The 17747-nt window shown below is 49.7% G+C and overlaps 1 protein-coding gene across 3 annotated transcripts in view; it reads left to right on the forward strand.

Moving 5' to 3' along the window:
- The window catches only part of LOC116947773 (regulator of G-protein signaling 7-like), a 133628-nt gene that overhangs the window by 55516 nt on the left and 60365 nt on the right, over positions 1-17747 (forward strand). For all 3 annotated transcript variants that reach the window (XM_032963908.2, XM_032963906.2, XM_032963907.2), the window contains exon 3: positions 16526-16622. In XM_032963908.2, coding sequence (XP_032819799.1) covers positions 16526-16622 — 97 coding nt within the window. The remainder of the gene's footprint in view (positions 1-16525; positions 16623-17747) is intronic.

Here is a 17747-nt window from a genome sequence, read left to right on the forward strand (position 1 = left end):
GAGAGACGTGGTGAGATAAGAGAAATGTCGACAAACATGGGGATGTGGTGAGAAAAAAGATGCAGACGAGAGGTAGAGTTGAGGGAGATATTTTAATTCGCTTACGTTTTATTCGTATATGAATTTGAGCTGATAATTGGCTGATAATTGGATGCAACCCTCGTTTTTGCCCTGAGTCCACGGGACCCCTTTGAGTCGCTTTGGGCCCTGAGGTTTTGCTTGCGTTGCTTATGCCCAGAGCCGCCACTGGAATCGCGCGTCTGTACGTACGTATTGTTGCGCGCCGATTGAAATGTTGAAATGATCACGGATCGGAAATGTTTTTTTTTATGGTTGGCACAACCAATTTGTGGTCGTTTTGTCATGTCGTGCGTGTGTGTGTATGTCGGTTAAAGTCTGTGACCGTTCGAATGTGAAAACGCAGTGGCGCTTGTACACTTGGGTGACCACGTGCCAGTGGTAGAAATTCCACATTCCCCTGAAGGGGAGATGCCATTTCATATTGACCACTGCAGAACAACTCAAATTGTGGAATTGATGTTATTGACTGCAGATGGTTATTCAAGGTTGAGTTGACCTTTGAGCAGGATTTTTGCGGGGCAATATTAACGGCATTTGACAAACATCCCATTGCACGACCCCTCCTGAAACGGAGTCTTGAGACTCGGTAAGGCTTTCCTGGATAAAATGAATGATGTAATTTTTTATGGTTACTGCATTATGTTACTGCATTCAATGACGAACTTCCCAAGCAGTAAATTGTGGGTGATTACAAAGTATACATTAAACAACAACGCAATAACCCAGGGTTCTTGTTCATTCAAATAAAATGAAAGAATCCCAAATCAATCTGTCCTACAAACAGTTATTGAAACAAGACAAACACAATAGATTTGTTTTTACTTCAGCCAGGCTCATCAGCAAGGTGTGGCTTTTTAATCCAGCTCTACTGGGTGGCCATATGGTTTTGCATAGGAATAAACTCAGTTGTACCCAAAACGATGTCCTTTATTATTATTATTATTATACCACGATGTAATAATAATATTATGTATTCTCGCGTCGCTTCTATGGAAGTGTTAAAAAAAATGTGTTGGCTTGAACTCTGGGTTTTTATTTTTTAAGGATTTTCACATGGGCGATGAGGAGTCCAATCCTAGACTTACGAATCCGGTTACGTATCTTGCAAGCGTAAGTCATTGCTGTGGGGGAATAGGGTTTAAGTCTTATGGACGCGCTCTGTTCTTCAGCAGATGCCTCGTACACGCCACTCCTCAATATAATTAGATATAATAAAACCCTATATACACGTTTTAGCCCTTTGTTAATTCACGACCGAACGAAGGCCTCCACGTGTCATGTCAGTCATGGGGGGGGGGGGGCTTTTAACCTCGCTTCACCGCGCTTGCCAATGTGGGTCGACCAACGGAGGGGCCAAAGAATCGTTCAGATATTGCTTGCGCCGATAATATTAGCTACAGCTTGGAATCGAACTTAGGTCGTTGGGTTCATGATGCAGTGTGCTAACCGTGGCACCAACGCTTTCCCACAACGCGGCGTGTGTGGTTTCATTGCTTCAATTACAAAACAAGAATGTATATTATTAGACAGACAGGTCCGATTGAGTGACTCTGTTCGTCTCCTACTTGTTATGAATGCGCAGAGAGCAGGTGTTGGAGGCAGGCAAGCGTGCGGTTCATTGGCAACACATTTTGCCCGCGCGACATTGTAAACACTACCCTTCACCGCGGTGATGTTCGGCGCTTGTCTGTGTAATTAAATATGTTCGGCTTGTTCAGCCTTGAATCTCGTTGTCCCGTGCTTAAATTATTGAGGAGCTCATTTGTTTAATTACCCCTGAAATTAGCCGCATCGCTCCCGCCATCAGTATTCTGCAAAGTCCATCAGTCGGATGCGTGAAGACGGAACAAATTGCCATGAATGCATGGGGGTCTCGTCAGATCTCGGAAGCTAAGCAAGTTTTGAGCATGGCTAGAGCTTTGTATGGGCTGCATGCCTGAAGCAACCCCCCCCCAGAGTGTCCAGCGTGAAGTTCGCTCAAAGAAACCCCCGCGATCTGTCCAGCAGCAAGAGTCACGACAAGGAGCATCACTGCAGTGCAGCAAACGATTATTTATTCTACCTGTGCGGATCTTTGAGTGCTACTACCTCGCATTCATGGATTGTCTTTCCTACCAGCGAACTCTGATTTCCTTTCACATTTCAACCGCCCGTGAATGGAATTGGAAGCTAATAAAACATCCCATTGTGGGACTCTCTTTGAGAGAGAAAGAGAGAGCCTTGGAGACTTACTGGGTAACATTTAGCGCATTCATTACTAACATAATTATTCAACGTGTTTACAAACAAATATCAAAAACAGACGCGTGCACACACGCATTGCACCTAGACACAACCACACATCCATCATCATTAGTATTGAAGAGGAGACTCCGAACATCCTCTACATCATGATTAAAGTCTAGTAAATAAATAAACGAAGTGACGTTGTATGTATTACATTTAACCGACGCTAAGAGTAGGCGAGGTGAATTGGCCACCGTGAGGGCGCCGAGGCAAAAGTGGGGGGGGGGGCGGGGGGGGGCGGCTGCTGGGTGGGAGGCGGTGGGGGCCTGGGATGGCGGGGGGGGGGTCAGCAGTAGCGGGGGGTGTAAGGAGATGTTTTGAGGGGAGGGGTACGTGCGGAGGGGTTGGTGGAACCTGCTGTGCGTTGCTTGAGTGTTGTGTTTCATGTTACGGACATGAAGGTGGTGCTGCTTGGTGTGCGTAATAATAAAGGTGTGTGTGTGTGTGCGCGCGTCTTTGTTTGTGAGCTACAATCAGTGGTTAGCTCTGCTGCACTATAATCCCCGTGACACCACTTCAATTCTTGGCCTTGCATAATATTGTTGACAAGTGGTGAAAAAAAGCGTTTGAACCTGTCCTGGACCCAGCCACAAATGTGTGCCTGGGGTTCTGCCTGTGTAAATGTGAACATGAGCATAGGGATGGCGGAGGTAGCAAGGGTCATGGTGTGCAGCATGGCTGGCATGGGCCCTGGGTGCAAGGAAAGAAATTGGACCTCACGCCACCCTGTCCAATTTACCTCCCTATTACCTGTGGACCCCGGTGCAGTTGCACCGCCTGCACACTCGTTAGCTACGCCACTGGCGAGGTGGTTGACTGCAGTGCTGGGCACATGACCCCCCCCCCCCCCCCCCCCATCATGTGTGCCGGACTTAAAAGGTGATTGCTAACAATCCCTGCCCCACAGTCTAAAAGGACAAACCCGGGGATCTCTGCGTGTCTGTATGTGTGTTTATCTAGTGTGCTGTATGTGTGCTTGACATTTGGAGTAAGCATTGTACTGACAGTATTTGTCCTCTGTACGTTTGAGAATTATTATTTTTCACCGTATCTGGAAGAAGATACGTACGTACTTGAGCAGAACTCCAGTATATGCTTCCCCATATCAATACACATGTTTTACTCTATCAGCCTAATGGCTTTTCCAAACCAATATTATAATTTGTTTAAGCAAGCAAACCCGGGATCAGTTTCACCTTCTGGGTCTCATCAGCCATGTCAGGCATCTGCATTGAATATGGAGTGCTCTTGCTAATAACATCAGGTAAACCAGCAGCATTTGATTAACAAGCCCCGAGGATCAAAAGATGAAGTCAATCCAGGGCTTTCTGATTTAAACAAATGACGCATCATCATCAGCAGCTGTGTTCAATCCACTGCTGGATGAAGGCCTCACCAAGCTACCACCACCTCTCGCTATTAAACAAATGCTGATTGATAATATTGGTCTGGAAAGCCAATCGGTCGAGGGACTAAAATATATTTTCTGTGCTTTATGCTTATATATGTTTTGAGACGTAACAGAGTTCTACTTATATTTGACTTTACCCATAATGCTCCTTGGCAACGCATGAGTTTGCTTTCAGGAAGAAGAATGTTGTTGTTCTTGTTGTGTTTGCTTGGCTGCTATGCATTATTCCGAAGTTTTGTTTCATTATATATATGAATGACATACTTCCTCTACCATAAATCACATTTTTCTTTACAGAGTGCTGTACAATTCCGCGCACACACTATTTCATGACGCGAGTCGCCTTGCTCCGTTCAACGTCTCTCTCTGCTCCAGCTCTCGCGCATCGCGACAACTTATTCAATTACGGACCATTTTCATCCAAACGTGGCAATTGCAGGCCGGTCTCTCGGGACCAGGGATTTGTTTTGACCGCCTGCCACTCGCCCGCACGCGTTTAGGAAGAAGCGAAGATTGCCTATGGCGAAACGCTCGGGCGATGCGTGAGCTGTGACGTGACGACGTTACACAGTGTGAACTTAACCGCGCGTTTAACAGCACGGCGCACGTTGGGAAATTCTCATTTAGGCTGCTTTTGTTGAGCACGCGTGACGTTATTCTTGGGGACGTGCAATGGAGGGTAGCTATCCAAGTGTGCAGGCGATGCAATTGCATGGGGCCCAATGGGCCAGCGGGTCCCCAGATTCCAGGCTACAAGGAGGGGGGCGAGGAGGGGTGGAATTGGAGAGGGCATCGCCACTTCAATGCTTGCACCGGGACCCGTGCCAACCACTCCACGGCACAGAAAGCGAGGATTTATTTGTGTTCGCCGGCGTGTGTATGTATGTGGGTGCGTTTGCGTGTTCTCGCGCGTGTGCATTATTTGTGTGAGCGGCTGTACGCATTTATAGCGTAGCAGTCGCACTGCAGAAGGTTTGCACCCGTACACCGTTCCCTTTGTGATGCTGATCTAGTCAAGGAGCACGAACCATCATGCAAACTGCGGTCATCCTCGCAGCGGCTTTAAGCTAACCATCGAACAAAGACGGTCACTGCATCGCGCGCTTTCAGGTGCGCTTCTGTGGCCGTCTGGAACGCTCTTCCGATATTAGGAAGTCACTGGAGATATGCACTTTTAAATCTAGATTGAAAACTCATTTCTTAAGAGCTGCTTTTTGTGTTTGGTTTGCTGTCCTTCCCCGGCACCTCCGATTAGCACGGTTAGCTGCGTACGGCTCGAAATAAATTCGCCAAACATACGAAGCCAGCTCTGCTCGGTGTGATGCAAATTCGAGCCGGTGCAGCTAAGTGCATCTTCCGGAACAGAGGTCAAATACGCTTACGCGATTGAGGTTAAAAAAACAATAAATGGCTGCAGTGACATCAGAACGGCCGACGTAACAATTCTAAAGGGAAAGGACTCCAGCAGCGGTAACACTCCGTAGGTCAAGCGTCGCTTGCCCATCACACTCCCCTCGTTCCACCTAAAAAAAGGATACTCAAGCAATCAATCCAGAAAATGAAATATTCTGCACCGCTGAATAACATTTCTGTTCTCGGTTGAAGTGGAGAAAATGGTCGAAGAGGCACATTCACGTTTGAAAGGACTTGCTCGCAATTGGGAGTTTATTTTTTTTATTATCACGGGCATAACTATGAAAGTAATTTCTACCATTGAGAAAAATACAAATATCGATAAACACGGACACTCGGCTGCACAGCGAGTGCTTCTGCACGATATGCTTGTTTACACGTGGTATGGAGCGGTGGCGCAACGGTTAGCACACTGCGCTTTGTATGTATATATGTTGAACTTCTTTACCACCGTACGTAGCCAACCGTTCTGATGGGAGGCACGGGACGCCAATCGGAGGTGTGGAACATGGCTACTACAGTACTATACTTTGCTTTTAATTCCCAGCCATTGCGAACATCAGTTACGAGAGATATCTGAACTGGTTCTGAGAATGACTGGTCCTGGGCATCCCCTAGGTCAACTCAACCTTAAATGAGGGTCTGGTTCGGTGTGCAAACACCAGCAATGGAGGGGGACCACAGCCGGCCTTGCAGGACCGGTTTAGATATCACCAATCATTGACGTTAGCCTTGGCCGAAAATCTAACGCAGGTTGCCATCGTGCAGCAGGCTAAACCATTGTGCCACCGCTCTACCCCTCAATTGTAAACACAGCAGTCTACTTAAAATAAAATAAAAACCCGAACACGTGAACTTGATGCTCTCTTGCAGAGAAAGGATAATTTCATAATAGTTTTTGTTGGGTTAGATCGCGTAAATATTTGGATATTGTTCGCGAAAGCCTACGTGTTAAACCAAAGGATAGTTTGTTTGAAAATGGAAAAAAAATACAACAACGCCATGGTGTTAAATCAAAGGGGTTCGGCGACAAGGTTTTGATTGACTTGTCTTCCGAGTTGCCCTTCAAGCGTCTGCTGGGAGGAAAGGGGCTCTGGGTGGAACCGTACATCTTTTTTAAAACAAACATCGGAAGCGTTCAAGCGTGTGCGCGCTTCCTTGCGGGATTGCGTTTTGTTTGGATGCAGTGTGTTTATTAAGGGTTGTGTCCGTACGTGTGTTCGTGCACCGCGCTGGTGTGTGTGTATGAGTGTGTGTGTTTGAGTGTGTGTATGAGTGTGTGTGTGTATGTGTAGTGTTTATAATGACGAATAAACGTCTTATGAGGCACACTCTGTTTATTTTAATACTTCTCTTGCTCAGTCCTTAAGACACAGAGGGGTATACGGTCCCCTCACCTGATACCCTAAGAAGGTACAGCCTCCGGACTTAGCGTGACCTACACACAGGTCTCTTCCTAACCTAAGGAGGTACAGCCTCCTGTCTTGGCGGGACTTACATGTCTACCGCTATCCTAGAGTCCTCCAGCTGGGACCTAGGGGAGGCTATCTGACCCACCGCTGGCCCGGCGAGTCTTGACCACTGGATACGCCGAGCCTTGGCCCTCAGAAGGGCTGGAAGGCTGGGTCCAGGGTCCTGGCTATCTTCAGCCCGGGACTCGGACTTTGTGTAGGGAGAGAACTCCCTGCGCTCTGCGCGGTCACCCTTCTTATACCCGTTTGTGGCCAGGTGTAACCAATCCCACATTTCCACGTGGAACTGTCTGATTGGTTCTTACCAAACTGTGGCTACGATCCACTTCACCTCGTCTGACCCCAACCGTTATTCACACAGAGGTAACGCTGCACTGCCCCTTTGATACCTAGTGGCAATGCAGGTTACCGAACAGTGAGTAGTTAACACCTCTACATATGTATGAGTGTGTGTGTGTATGTGTGTGTGTGTCTCACTCCGAATCAGTCGAGCGGCAATATCTTTTCATCGGTTGCGTAACGCTGTGTGGAAACTACCTGGTCTGTCACTCCGCACTAAGCTTCAGGTCTTCTCGGCCACGGTCATTCCCTCCCTTCTCTACGCTTGCGAAACGTGGACCCCCCTAATGGAACATCTTCGCCAGTTAGAAACATTTAGGCTAGCCTGCCTACGATCTATCCTGGGTTTAACCAGGCTGGATTGTGTGAGGAGCTCACAAATCCTTGAAAGATCTGGGCAAGCTTCCATCGGTGAGCTCCTCCGGCAGGCAAGGCTGCGTTGGCTGGGTCATGTAGCCCGCATGCCCAGCCACCGCATGCCGAAACAGCTTTTGTTCGGCCGGATCGAGGGGGCTAAACGGGCGCAGCACGGGCTAGAGAAGAGATGGAGTGATGTGGTACAGGAGGACGTGGAGCTGAGTGGACTTGCCGATGACTGGTACCAGCGGTGTCAAGATCGGCCTCTGTGGAGGAGGCTCGTGAAGGACGCTACTGGGCAGTTGGAGGTAGTCGCCCTCCAACAACAACGAAGGGCGGAGGAGCGACGCTCACAACAACTAGCGGAGCGCCGGGTGGCTAGAGCACAGCAGGTTGGCACAGTAGGGGGCACAGGTGGTGCATCAGCCAGCCATCTCAGTCAGTCGACCCGTGGCACCTGGGTCTGCCCCGTGACCTCCTGCCAGGGGACGTTCGACACTTCACGTGGCATCAAAGTGCACATGGCCTAACACAAGCGTCGTGGTGACGTCACCGCCACTTAGTGGCGAATGGCGGTTGTTGTTGTTGTTGATGAGTGTGTGTGTGTATGGTGGGGAGCGGTAGTGTCGCGGTTGGTGCGCACCGAGCTACGAACGGCTGACACCAGTGACGATTATCTGAACTGGTCCTGGGTCTCTCCTAGGTGGACTCAGCCTCAAATTAGAACCTGCTGCGGTGTGTAAAAAACATCGCCAATAGGGAGACAAAGGCGGCTGGGTTTGGTGCTGGCCACTGTGTGTCGTTCTGGCATTCATATGTGCTCGTTAACAACACTTTCCCCAACACTCTGTTATGGCTATAGGGGGGATCTTTATCTTTATGGGGTGCGGTAGTGTAGTGGTTAGTGCACATCGCGCCACGCACCTAGCTACCCGAGTTAGATTCCCCCTCACGGTCAACACCAGTGACGATTATCTGAAACGGTCCTGGGCCGACTCAGCCTCAAATGAGTACCTGGTGCGAAGTGTAAAGATCGCCACTACGGAGACAAAGGCAGTCGGGCGTGTTGCTGGCCACCCACTCACCTCCTCGTGTTCATAGGCGCTTGCTAACAGCACTTGTCCCAAGAGTCTGTTAATACTACACGGGGGATCTTTTTAATTCTTGTATGTGTAGTGTAATAGCGCCGGCTGGTGGCCAGCAGCGGCGACTGTGGTGGACAGACAGTACACACGTGTGCGGGTGTGTCGGCAGGGCGGAGGAACCGGGGCAAGGGTCATGGAGGGCCCCATCTGGAATCCCCTGGAACCTGCTAGGGGGTTCGAGAAGGGGGGCGCGGCCGGGGCGGGGCCAGGCCGCGATGGTCGCGTAAAAGGAGCCGAGAGCGGTAGCTCGAGGCTGCCGGTTCTGGGATTGGATTCGTCTCGTCGTCGCTGTCGTCTCGTCGCCGTCGTCGCTGAACGTCTTCGCTCGATATTGCGCTGCTAGATAGTTGTTGGCTGTCTCCGTTGGCGCCGTCGGTGTTGGACGGCAAGTGTTGTGTATAGGCTAAGCGACTGTAGAGAGAGCGTGCAGGCGAGATCGTGGGTGTTCAATAAAGAAGGTGCCTCCGATAAAGCTCGTCTCTGAATCACACTCCGTATGTGTACATGCGTGCCAGTGCAAGGACACGTGGTTGCAGGTCTTTGCGTGCTATGCTGTGAACACCAGAAACCTGAGTTGGATTCCCAGAGTATGGCGAGCGTCAAAGAAAAAAAAATAATATCTAAAAACCGGGACCTGGGCACCACCTAGTTCGAATCAGCCTTACAATGAGTACTTGGTGCAGTGTGTACACATCAGCACTGGGAAGACAAATGCGGCCAGGCAAGGTGCTTTTCCACACTATCTCCTCATATACCATGCTGGCCTTAAATAGGTGCTCGCCAACAGCACTTGCCTCGACAGTCACAATGGCCGTATGGAGGATAAAAGGTGGTTTGTGCAATGCAATATGATCCCAGCAAACTGAATTTTAAATCCTGTCCATGATACACATATCAACAGTGGCAATTGGTACCTAAAGTCTGATCTTAACTTGATTCTCACTTGGTTCAATTTATCTTCGAGTGATTGTTTTTGGACGCTGTGTGAACTCTCCTGAAAATTGCCTTTTCATGATAAATGTGCACGTTTTAAATGGTTGTTGTATTATTATTAGGCTGGGCATTGTGCTCTTTTGTCTTGTACACGTGCGTAAATGTGTTTAGCGTGTACTTTGATGTGTGGGAGGTCACTCCTTCTCTGCTGCCTCTGCGGCCTGCTTCTGCCGTATGGAAGTAGCAACATTGGCGAGGGTAGAGACCGGGAGTTGACATACAGTCACAAACATCGCGGAATGAACTTTTGTCATCCGGCTAGAAAATGAATATTGGGGCTGACCGTTCAATCGTCTTCGTCTTCAACTCCCACCCAGGCTATTTGTGTTGGTGACTCCTCATTCATGTCCAGACTCAAGACCTTCCTCTTATCCTCTGCCTATGTTGGACTTTATTTCATATTCGAACAAAATCCCTATAATGCGTGTTCTGTATTACATACATGGCTTTATTTCGGTCATGTCTGTAGAGGTCAGCTGACCAGAAAATATATGCTCGGCACACCACATCCAGTTTTACATGTTTCTATGGCTGTGGATACTCATCGTGTGTCAGTAATCGGTCTACCAGCGACGTGAAATATTTGAAATTGAGAAATGAAGCCCACAGTATATGTTTGTGTCTATCTTTATGCCTCCTTGGTAGTGTAGCAGTTAGCACGCTGCGCTATGAACCTGGCGATCCAGGTTCGATTCCCGCTCACGGCCAAAAACAGTGACGAGTATCTGAACCGGTCCTGGGCCTCCCCGAGGTCGACTCAGCCTCAAATGAGTATCTTATGCAGTGTAAAAACATCGCCACTGGCGAGACAAAGGTGGGCGAGCGTGGCGCTGGCCACCCACCCCCTCGTGTGCCGTGGCGGCCGTCAAAGATGCTGGCTATTTACGGTTACACGGTTGTTCCAATGTTTTTCATGATTAAAGCGTTTTACTGTTATGAGACCATCCTGAGTGGACTACATTGTACAATTTACTACGGTGCTGAATAAGGAAACTACAGTACACCCATAATATGTCCCAGTGTTTTGTGCCTAAGAGGTGGAAATCTTACATGCACTCGCTATGTTCGTTTGCTCCCCACGATCACATTTTCTTTCGACCCAAGGTTCTCCGTTTTGCAAAAGAGACTCATCCCGATGCTCCCCCCCCCCACACGCTCAATAGCGTATAGCCGGCACTTTATTTCATGCCGGGGTCTCTCTGGATCGGTGACCCGCAAAACTACATCAACGCCCCGCACACCACATCAAGCACACGTATTCCTCCTCCCGCTGTCGCTGTGACGATTAGCCACGCAGCGCCGACTCCAGGTCTCCGCGAGCGACCCTGAAAATATTCGGTGATAAATTAAACTCCCCGCGTAGAACCTGAACCGAGAAGCGCTGCTAATGACGCATGCAGAGACGCGTGCCCACGGCAGTGGGTGGATGGGCTTTAAATTAGATTTGGTTTTGGGATTTTTTTGTATTTTATAAATATTTCTTCTTCTTTTTTTAACTGGCCACGGTGCTCGCGCGGGTTACGGAGACAGATCGCAGCCAATGAGTGACGCGGGGAGTTATAACGTGAGACAGCTGTGACCCGCATGTCCTAGGTCTGGCCGCAGTGATGGATTAAATGTGGACGAGTTAAACATGAGAGGAAGGTGGGCCGCTTGTCGAGGCCGGAGAATCTCCCTGGGATCTCTGTCCTTTCGCACGCATCCGCGTGAATGAATCTACGTGTAACGGTTGTGCGCAACGGAAATTGATTTTTTTCTCCGTTTGTGCGTGTGTAGTGTGTTGTTGTTGTTGTGTGCGCGTCTCTCGTGTGAGTGTGTGCGTGTGTGTATGTATATGGGGAGCGGTAGTGTAGCGGTTAGCGCTACACTGCGCTACGAACCTGGCGACCCGGGTTCGATTCCCGCTCACGGCGAACACCGGTGACGATTATCTGAACCGGTCCTGGGCATCCCCTAGGTCGACTCAGCCTCAAATTAGTACCTGGTGCGATGTGTAAACATCGCCGCTAGGGAGACAAAGGTGGCCGGGCGTGGTTTTGGCCACCCACCCCCTCGTCTGCCGTGTCGGCCTTTATAGGTGCTCGCTAAAAGCACTTGCCCCTACAGTCTGTTAAGGCTTTCGGGGGATCTTTGTCTTTTATGGGTGTGTTGTGCGTGTATTATGCGTGTGTCGTGTGTGAAGTGTAAATGTATGGGGAGTGTGTTGTGAGTGCATGTGTGTTTCTATGTTCATGCTTGTGTCTACGTGTGTCTGTTTGTGTGTGTGTCTGTCTATGTGTGTCTGTTTGTGTGTGTGTCAGTGCGCATGTGTATGACTGTGCAATTTGTCTGCGTGGGTGTGTGTGGGAGCGGTAGTGTAGCAGTTAGCGTGCTGCGCTACGGACCCAGCAACCCAAGTTCTATTCCCGCTCACGGTCAACACAGTGGTGAAATATTTAAATGGGACCTGGGCCAGCCCTAGGTTGACTCAGCATTAAATGAGCACCTCGTCCCGTGTGTAAACATCAGCTCTGGGGAGGCAAAGGCGGCTGGGCGTGGTGCTGCCCATCCACCCCCTCGTGTGCCAATGCCGGTCTTAATAGGTGTTCGCTAACAGCACGTGTCCCAACAGTCTGTTAAAGGCTATGTACAGACAACGATCTTCATACTTTTTTGGCCAGCAGCGATGTATGGTAGATGTGGCAATATAGGTTGTGATGAGAGGGAAATGGAAATGGATGAGAGATTTGAGAATATGGATAAAATCATTGGTGGAGGAGAGATAGATCCGGTGGGGGCGGGGGGAGGGGAGTTGGGGGATGGATCGAGGGAGAAACGGAACGGACCGAGACTTCGAGAGACGGAGGGAATCTCTGGACGCGAGCAGATAAAGGGGGAGGGCAACGGATGGGTCGTTAGGAACGGGATGAGAGGCTGCGTGCTGGGAAGTTACGGATGACGGAGAGAATCGATTATAAGACGGCGGGGCTAAGAGGCATATAGAAAAGGCGGAGATAAATGGCGAGATGGATAGAAGGTGGAAAGTATGAATAATCTCTCGAGGTACAGATTTACGACACAAACACAAACATCTATCTTAAACACGCGTTGTTACGCTGATAAACACGAATTATTCCAACTGTCGCGATACAACAAGCTCTGTTCTGTCCTCTCCACATAGGACAACTTTGCAATGTTATGTTTTGCTCCACACATCAAAGGAAACGATTGTATCTTTTTAAGGAGGCAGCCGAGTCTGATGAATCACACTCGTGACAACACGGACGTATGCGAACGAACAACAGAATTCCACACCAATGGCTTCTATGCAGCGTCCGTCATGTGTCCACGTCCATCATTGCACGCAGCCAGAAATCAGTGAAAGCACCACGTCTGTCATCACCACCGTCGCCATCACGTCACCGTCACTCTCCTTCTTGATCGGCATCGTCATGATGATGATCATCGTCGTCATCGTCAGCAGCGCCCTCGCATATGCACCCCATCTCATTGCTCACACTCAGATGAAGTGTACATTGGGCCCCACGGTTAAGGCATTACAGCCCCAATGTCAACGTACCGATGGCTGGGTTGAAGGTCTCGAGCCGTACACTCTCCTTTGCCCGTACTTCACTTCACTGGGCTATCGAAGGGGGAGAAACTGCGGACTGTTTCAGTGACCACCCGCCAGCTTGATGCGAGCCATGCCCAGGATCCAAACTCGTCAGGGGCGCCACAGTGCGCGAGATGTTAACTACCTCGCCAGGTACGCAGGAGTTCGTGGGTTTGATCCCGACCCCCGACTCCTGCTGTATATTTGGAGTTTGCGGTGTCTCTCTCTCTCTCCCCGTGGTCGTGTGGATTTTGCTCCGGGTTCTCCGGTTTCCCCCTCCACATTTAGAAACGTGCGTTTAGAGTATTTGGCTTATATAAATGTCCACACGATAAGCCACTTCATTGGACTATCATTTGTGTTCGCTTCCGAAAAATTGTTATACAGCTCAGTGTGGCTAACCTGGTAAAATAAACAATAGCGTAAGTGCGCTAACCGCTGCGCCACCACTCCACCACAGGAGACTGTCATCACTTGAAATTGGCAACAAAGTCTTCCCTATAGCCCTTGATACTGTTGGGGAAGGTGCAGGTTCTGGAGCACATGTTGAGGCCGACACAGCAAACGATGGGTTGTGGGTGGCGAGAACCACTCTCCCGTGCTGCTGTGTACACACCACCACACCAAGCGCTCATTTAAGGCTCAGCCCACCTACGGGAGGTCCAGGATTAGTTCAAGACACACGTCACTGATGTTGGCCATGAACGGGAATTCACCTCTGGATGGCGTGTTCTTAGCACAGCCGTTGCACTACCGCTCTACTCCCGACCCCACACAGAGCGTAGGGGCAAGTGTTGTTAGCGAGCACCTATGAAGGTCGGCACGGCACACGAGGGGTTGGGTGGCCAACACCACGCCCGGCCACCTTTGTCTCCCCAGCGGTGATGTTTACACACCGCACCAGGTATTCATTTGAGGCTGAGTCGACCTAGGGGAGGCCCATGACCGATTCAGATAATCATCACCGGTCTCGGCTGTGAGCAGGAATCTAACTCGAGTTGTAGCGCAGAGCACTAACCGCTCCCCTCCACAAAGACAAAGATCCTCCGTATAGCCTGAACATACTGCAGGGGCAAGTGCTATTAGCGAGCACCTACAAACCAGCACGGCTTACCAGGGCGTGTGGGGCCAGCACCACGCCCGGCCGCCTTTGTCTTCATAGTGGCGATGTTTACACACCCTCCACACGCACGCGCTGGGCTATGCTTGCCAAGAACCCATTTAGCATTTTGTAAACAGATGGAGAATCCAGATTAACATCCCCAGTTAAGGGCGGCGCATTCCTTTTAATGTCGTGCCGACTTCTCGTCCCTGGGCGCTCTAAGCCGGAGGCGCCCCGCGAGGGACGGCCGCTCCGAGCCACCCCGTGTGCCCGACTCCCAGGAGGTCTCCGTGGGTCCCGGAGTGGAATTGATTGCCTCTAGTGCACGCGCGGCTGAGCGCACCGCGCTAGAGAATAAACCCCAAATCCCGTCCCTGAGTTCGATTCCTCAGCCACGACTCGCACAATCAAGTGATGTTTCTTTTTCACCGGTACTGGGACTGCCCGCTCATGGGGAAGTATGGTCAAATTAATATCGTGGAATGGGGGTGGGTGGGGGGTACCTTTATGCAGCAGAGGATTGGTAAAGAGCTGTGAATGATATTCAGGTGTTGTATATCACGTGTCGCGCGTCACCTGCAGACACGACAGGCGCTACTAATCGGCGCGATGTGAAATGCGAGAAAAAACATCCACGGATTGCATCGTCACGCTGATTTTGCGATAAATTAATCAAAATCGCCAGCGAGGTGTATCGTTTCAACCCCTGGTGTATACTGAAAATAGATACATACGCGAATGCGTTGAGCCCCTTGCACGGACATTTAGAGAGTGGTGGAATAGTGGTTAGCGCATCCACAATGAGGACCCAGTTTCAATTCGGGGCGACGATGCAAATCGCCGATGGAAATCGCTACCTGACCCAGGCTTTCATTCACCCTCGCTTCGCGCAGCACCACGTGAGTAACTGTTCCAGTGTAAATCTTCACAATCTGCACACTATTAAAGCGTGTACCATATGTAAGGGCATACAACGCCTTAATATGCACTTGTTAACATTAATTGCTATAAAAAATTACTAAGTTCGGATATTGCTATTTATGCAGAGTGATTTTAATTGCGCGACTGATTTATAATTCAGCGACCAAATGAAAATAATTGTAATAATCTGCCAAGGGCAATTCAAATCAGGTGATAATTTGATTAGCTCGCAGGCATAATATTTCACGAAATCACGCAAAGGGGTCAAGCATTACTTTCCAGTGCCGTGGACAGATGAATGGCTTTCCGTTGGGTGATTTATTGCTCTACCCAATTAACAGGTGGACACCCCTATTTGCTGCTTTGGCCGAGTTCCCAAACGTGTTCACATTAAAACCCAACACACAAAGACAAAAGATCCCCCGTGTAGCCTTAACAGACTGTTGGGGTAAGTACTGCTAGCGAGCACCTATGAAGGCCGGCACGGCTTACGAGGGGGTGGGTGGCTAACACCACGTCCGGTCGCCTTTGTCTCCCCAGTGGTGATGTTTTACACACCAAACCAGGTAGTTATATGAGGCTGAGTCGACCTAGAGGAGGCCCAGGACCGATTCAGATAATCGTCACTGGTGTTGGCCGTGAGCGGGAATCGAACTCGGGTGGGCGGGTTCGTAGTGCAGCGTGCTAACCGCTACACCACCGCTCCCCAACACACAGACGCCTCCCAAGTCCACTGGTCGATAAATATATGTAGCACAAATAGCCTAACATCACGTATCAGTCGGTGTCGACGTTTGTGTATGAATGGAGAGGATAGTCTGATGTGAAGAGGTGTGCCTATGCTCTCTCTGGAGGCCACAGAGACTGGGAATTTGTGGTTCGTTAGCTATATTCATTGAGGAGTGGTGGTGCACTGTTTAGCGCACTGCGCCATAACCCCAGTGACCCGAGTTCGATTCCAGCTCACGACCAATAACAACTGTCGGATATTTTAACCAGTCCTGGGCCTCACCTAGGTTTATTAAGCCTTAAATGAGAACCTGACCAGGTGTGGCGCTGGCCACCCACCCCCTTGTGTGCCGTGCTGGCCTTCATAGGTGCTCGCTAACAGCACTTGCCCTCATAGGATGTTGAAGACTATGACGGGGGATGTTTGTGTCTGACGGATTGCTACATCGCAGGAGCATGCGGAATGGCAGTAGTTTGGTGGAGGTCCTCATCCAGCAGTGGATTGACAGAGGTCCGGGTCAGACACGCTCATGTTGGCAATTGTATGGAAGCACAAATGGGGAAAAAATTTTTAAACAAAAATCAATGCCTACGAGAACAACATATTTTACGAGGCAATGGCACGCTTCTCATTGTGGCACTTTGGCATCACTGTGCTGCTGCTGTTGCCGTGCTGGTGGACAGATGGAGGACACGGTGAAGCGCATGCAGGAGGAGGACGTGGGCGTGCCCGTTCGCACCGTCAAGGGCTTCATGACCAAGATTCCGAGCGTCTTTACCGGTGCGTAAGAAAAGCCAAATATAAATACCACCCCCTACCAAATAGCCTTAACAGACTGTTAGGGCACAAGATGAGCGTGGTGTGGCCAGCCCCAATGCCCCGGTGGCTTCTGTCTCCCCAGTGTTTATGATTACACGCCACACTGGGTACACATTTAAGGCTGAGTTGACCTAAGGGAGGCCCGCAACCGTTTCAGATATTCGTCACTGTTATTGGTCGTGCGTGGGAATCGAACTCAGGTGACCCGGGTTCGTAGCGCGCACACAGTGACACGCATAAACACCTGTGACAAAATCACCACGATTGCCCGACCACATCACATTGGAGCAGGCACAAGCCTGGTTAATGATTGGATGGGAGACTGAGAATCGCAGGTGTTGTTGGCATGGGGCTGTGAGGTGGCCAGGAGATGGCATTGTCCAGTGTCATCCCCTCAAATGCGTGGGGTTTTCTCTGGGTTCTCTCGTTTCCTCCCACAGGAAGCCAAGCACTGAAGAATGATAATGACCAAATGTCCCAATCCAGGATTCTCGTGAAAAAGAGTCTCAATACTTTACTAACAGAGCCATGAATCTGTCCACGGTACTGGAAAATAATACTTGACCCCTTGTGTGATTTTGCTAAATATGTTGTTTGCGAGCTAAGAAAGTTAATATCTTATAATTATTTAATTCAAACGCTCTCACTAGCTGTACTTTTCTCAAACTGACCACAGATGGCTTTGCAAATAATGATGCCCTTGCCCTTGCCCTTGAGCACCACAGCTTGTCCAGACAATGACACGAGGATCTGCCGCATCTCCTTTGGAGCAGGCATTGTCTGCACTGACGCTGAAGCAGTTTGGGGAATTTTTTTACTCCCGTCTGCCCATCGTCATTATTATACAGAACGTAATCACACGAAAAAAAGAGACATTGGCAAAATATCTATTTTTTAACGAACAAGGATTAAGCTTTTTTTTCGTGAGCAGCCCTCAGCCAGTGGTGGACATTCGACATCAGGAAGCTGCAATGGTGTATTGACCAGCACGCTGGACTTGCAAACCAGAGGTCACTGGTTCAACCCTATCTTCAAGCGTGGCAGTTGAAACTAGGGTGCGAGTTTCTCAACCACCCTTCCCCACCA

This window comes from Petromyzon marinus, chromosome 31, assembly GCF_048934315.1.
Source record: "Petromyzon marinus isolate PM22_M1 ecotype Great Lakes invasive population chromosome 31, UKy_Petmar_22M1.pri1.0, whole genome shotgun sequence".
Classification (NCBI taxonomy): Eukaryota; Metazoa; Chordata; class Hyperoartia; order Petromyzontiformes; family Petromyzontidae; genus Petromyzon; species Petromyzon marinus.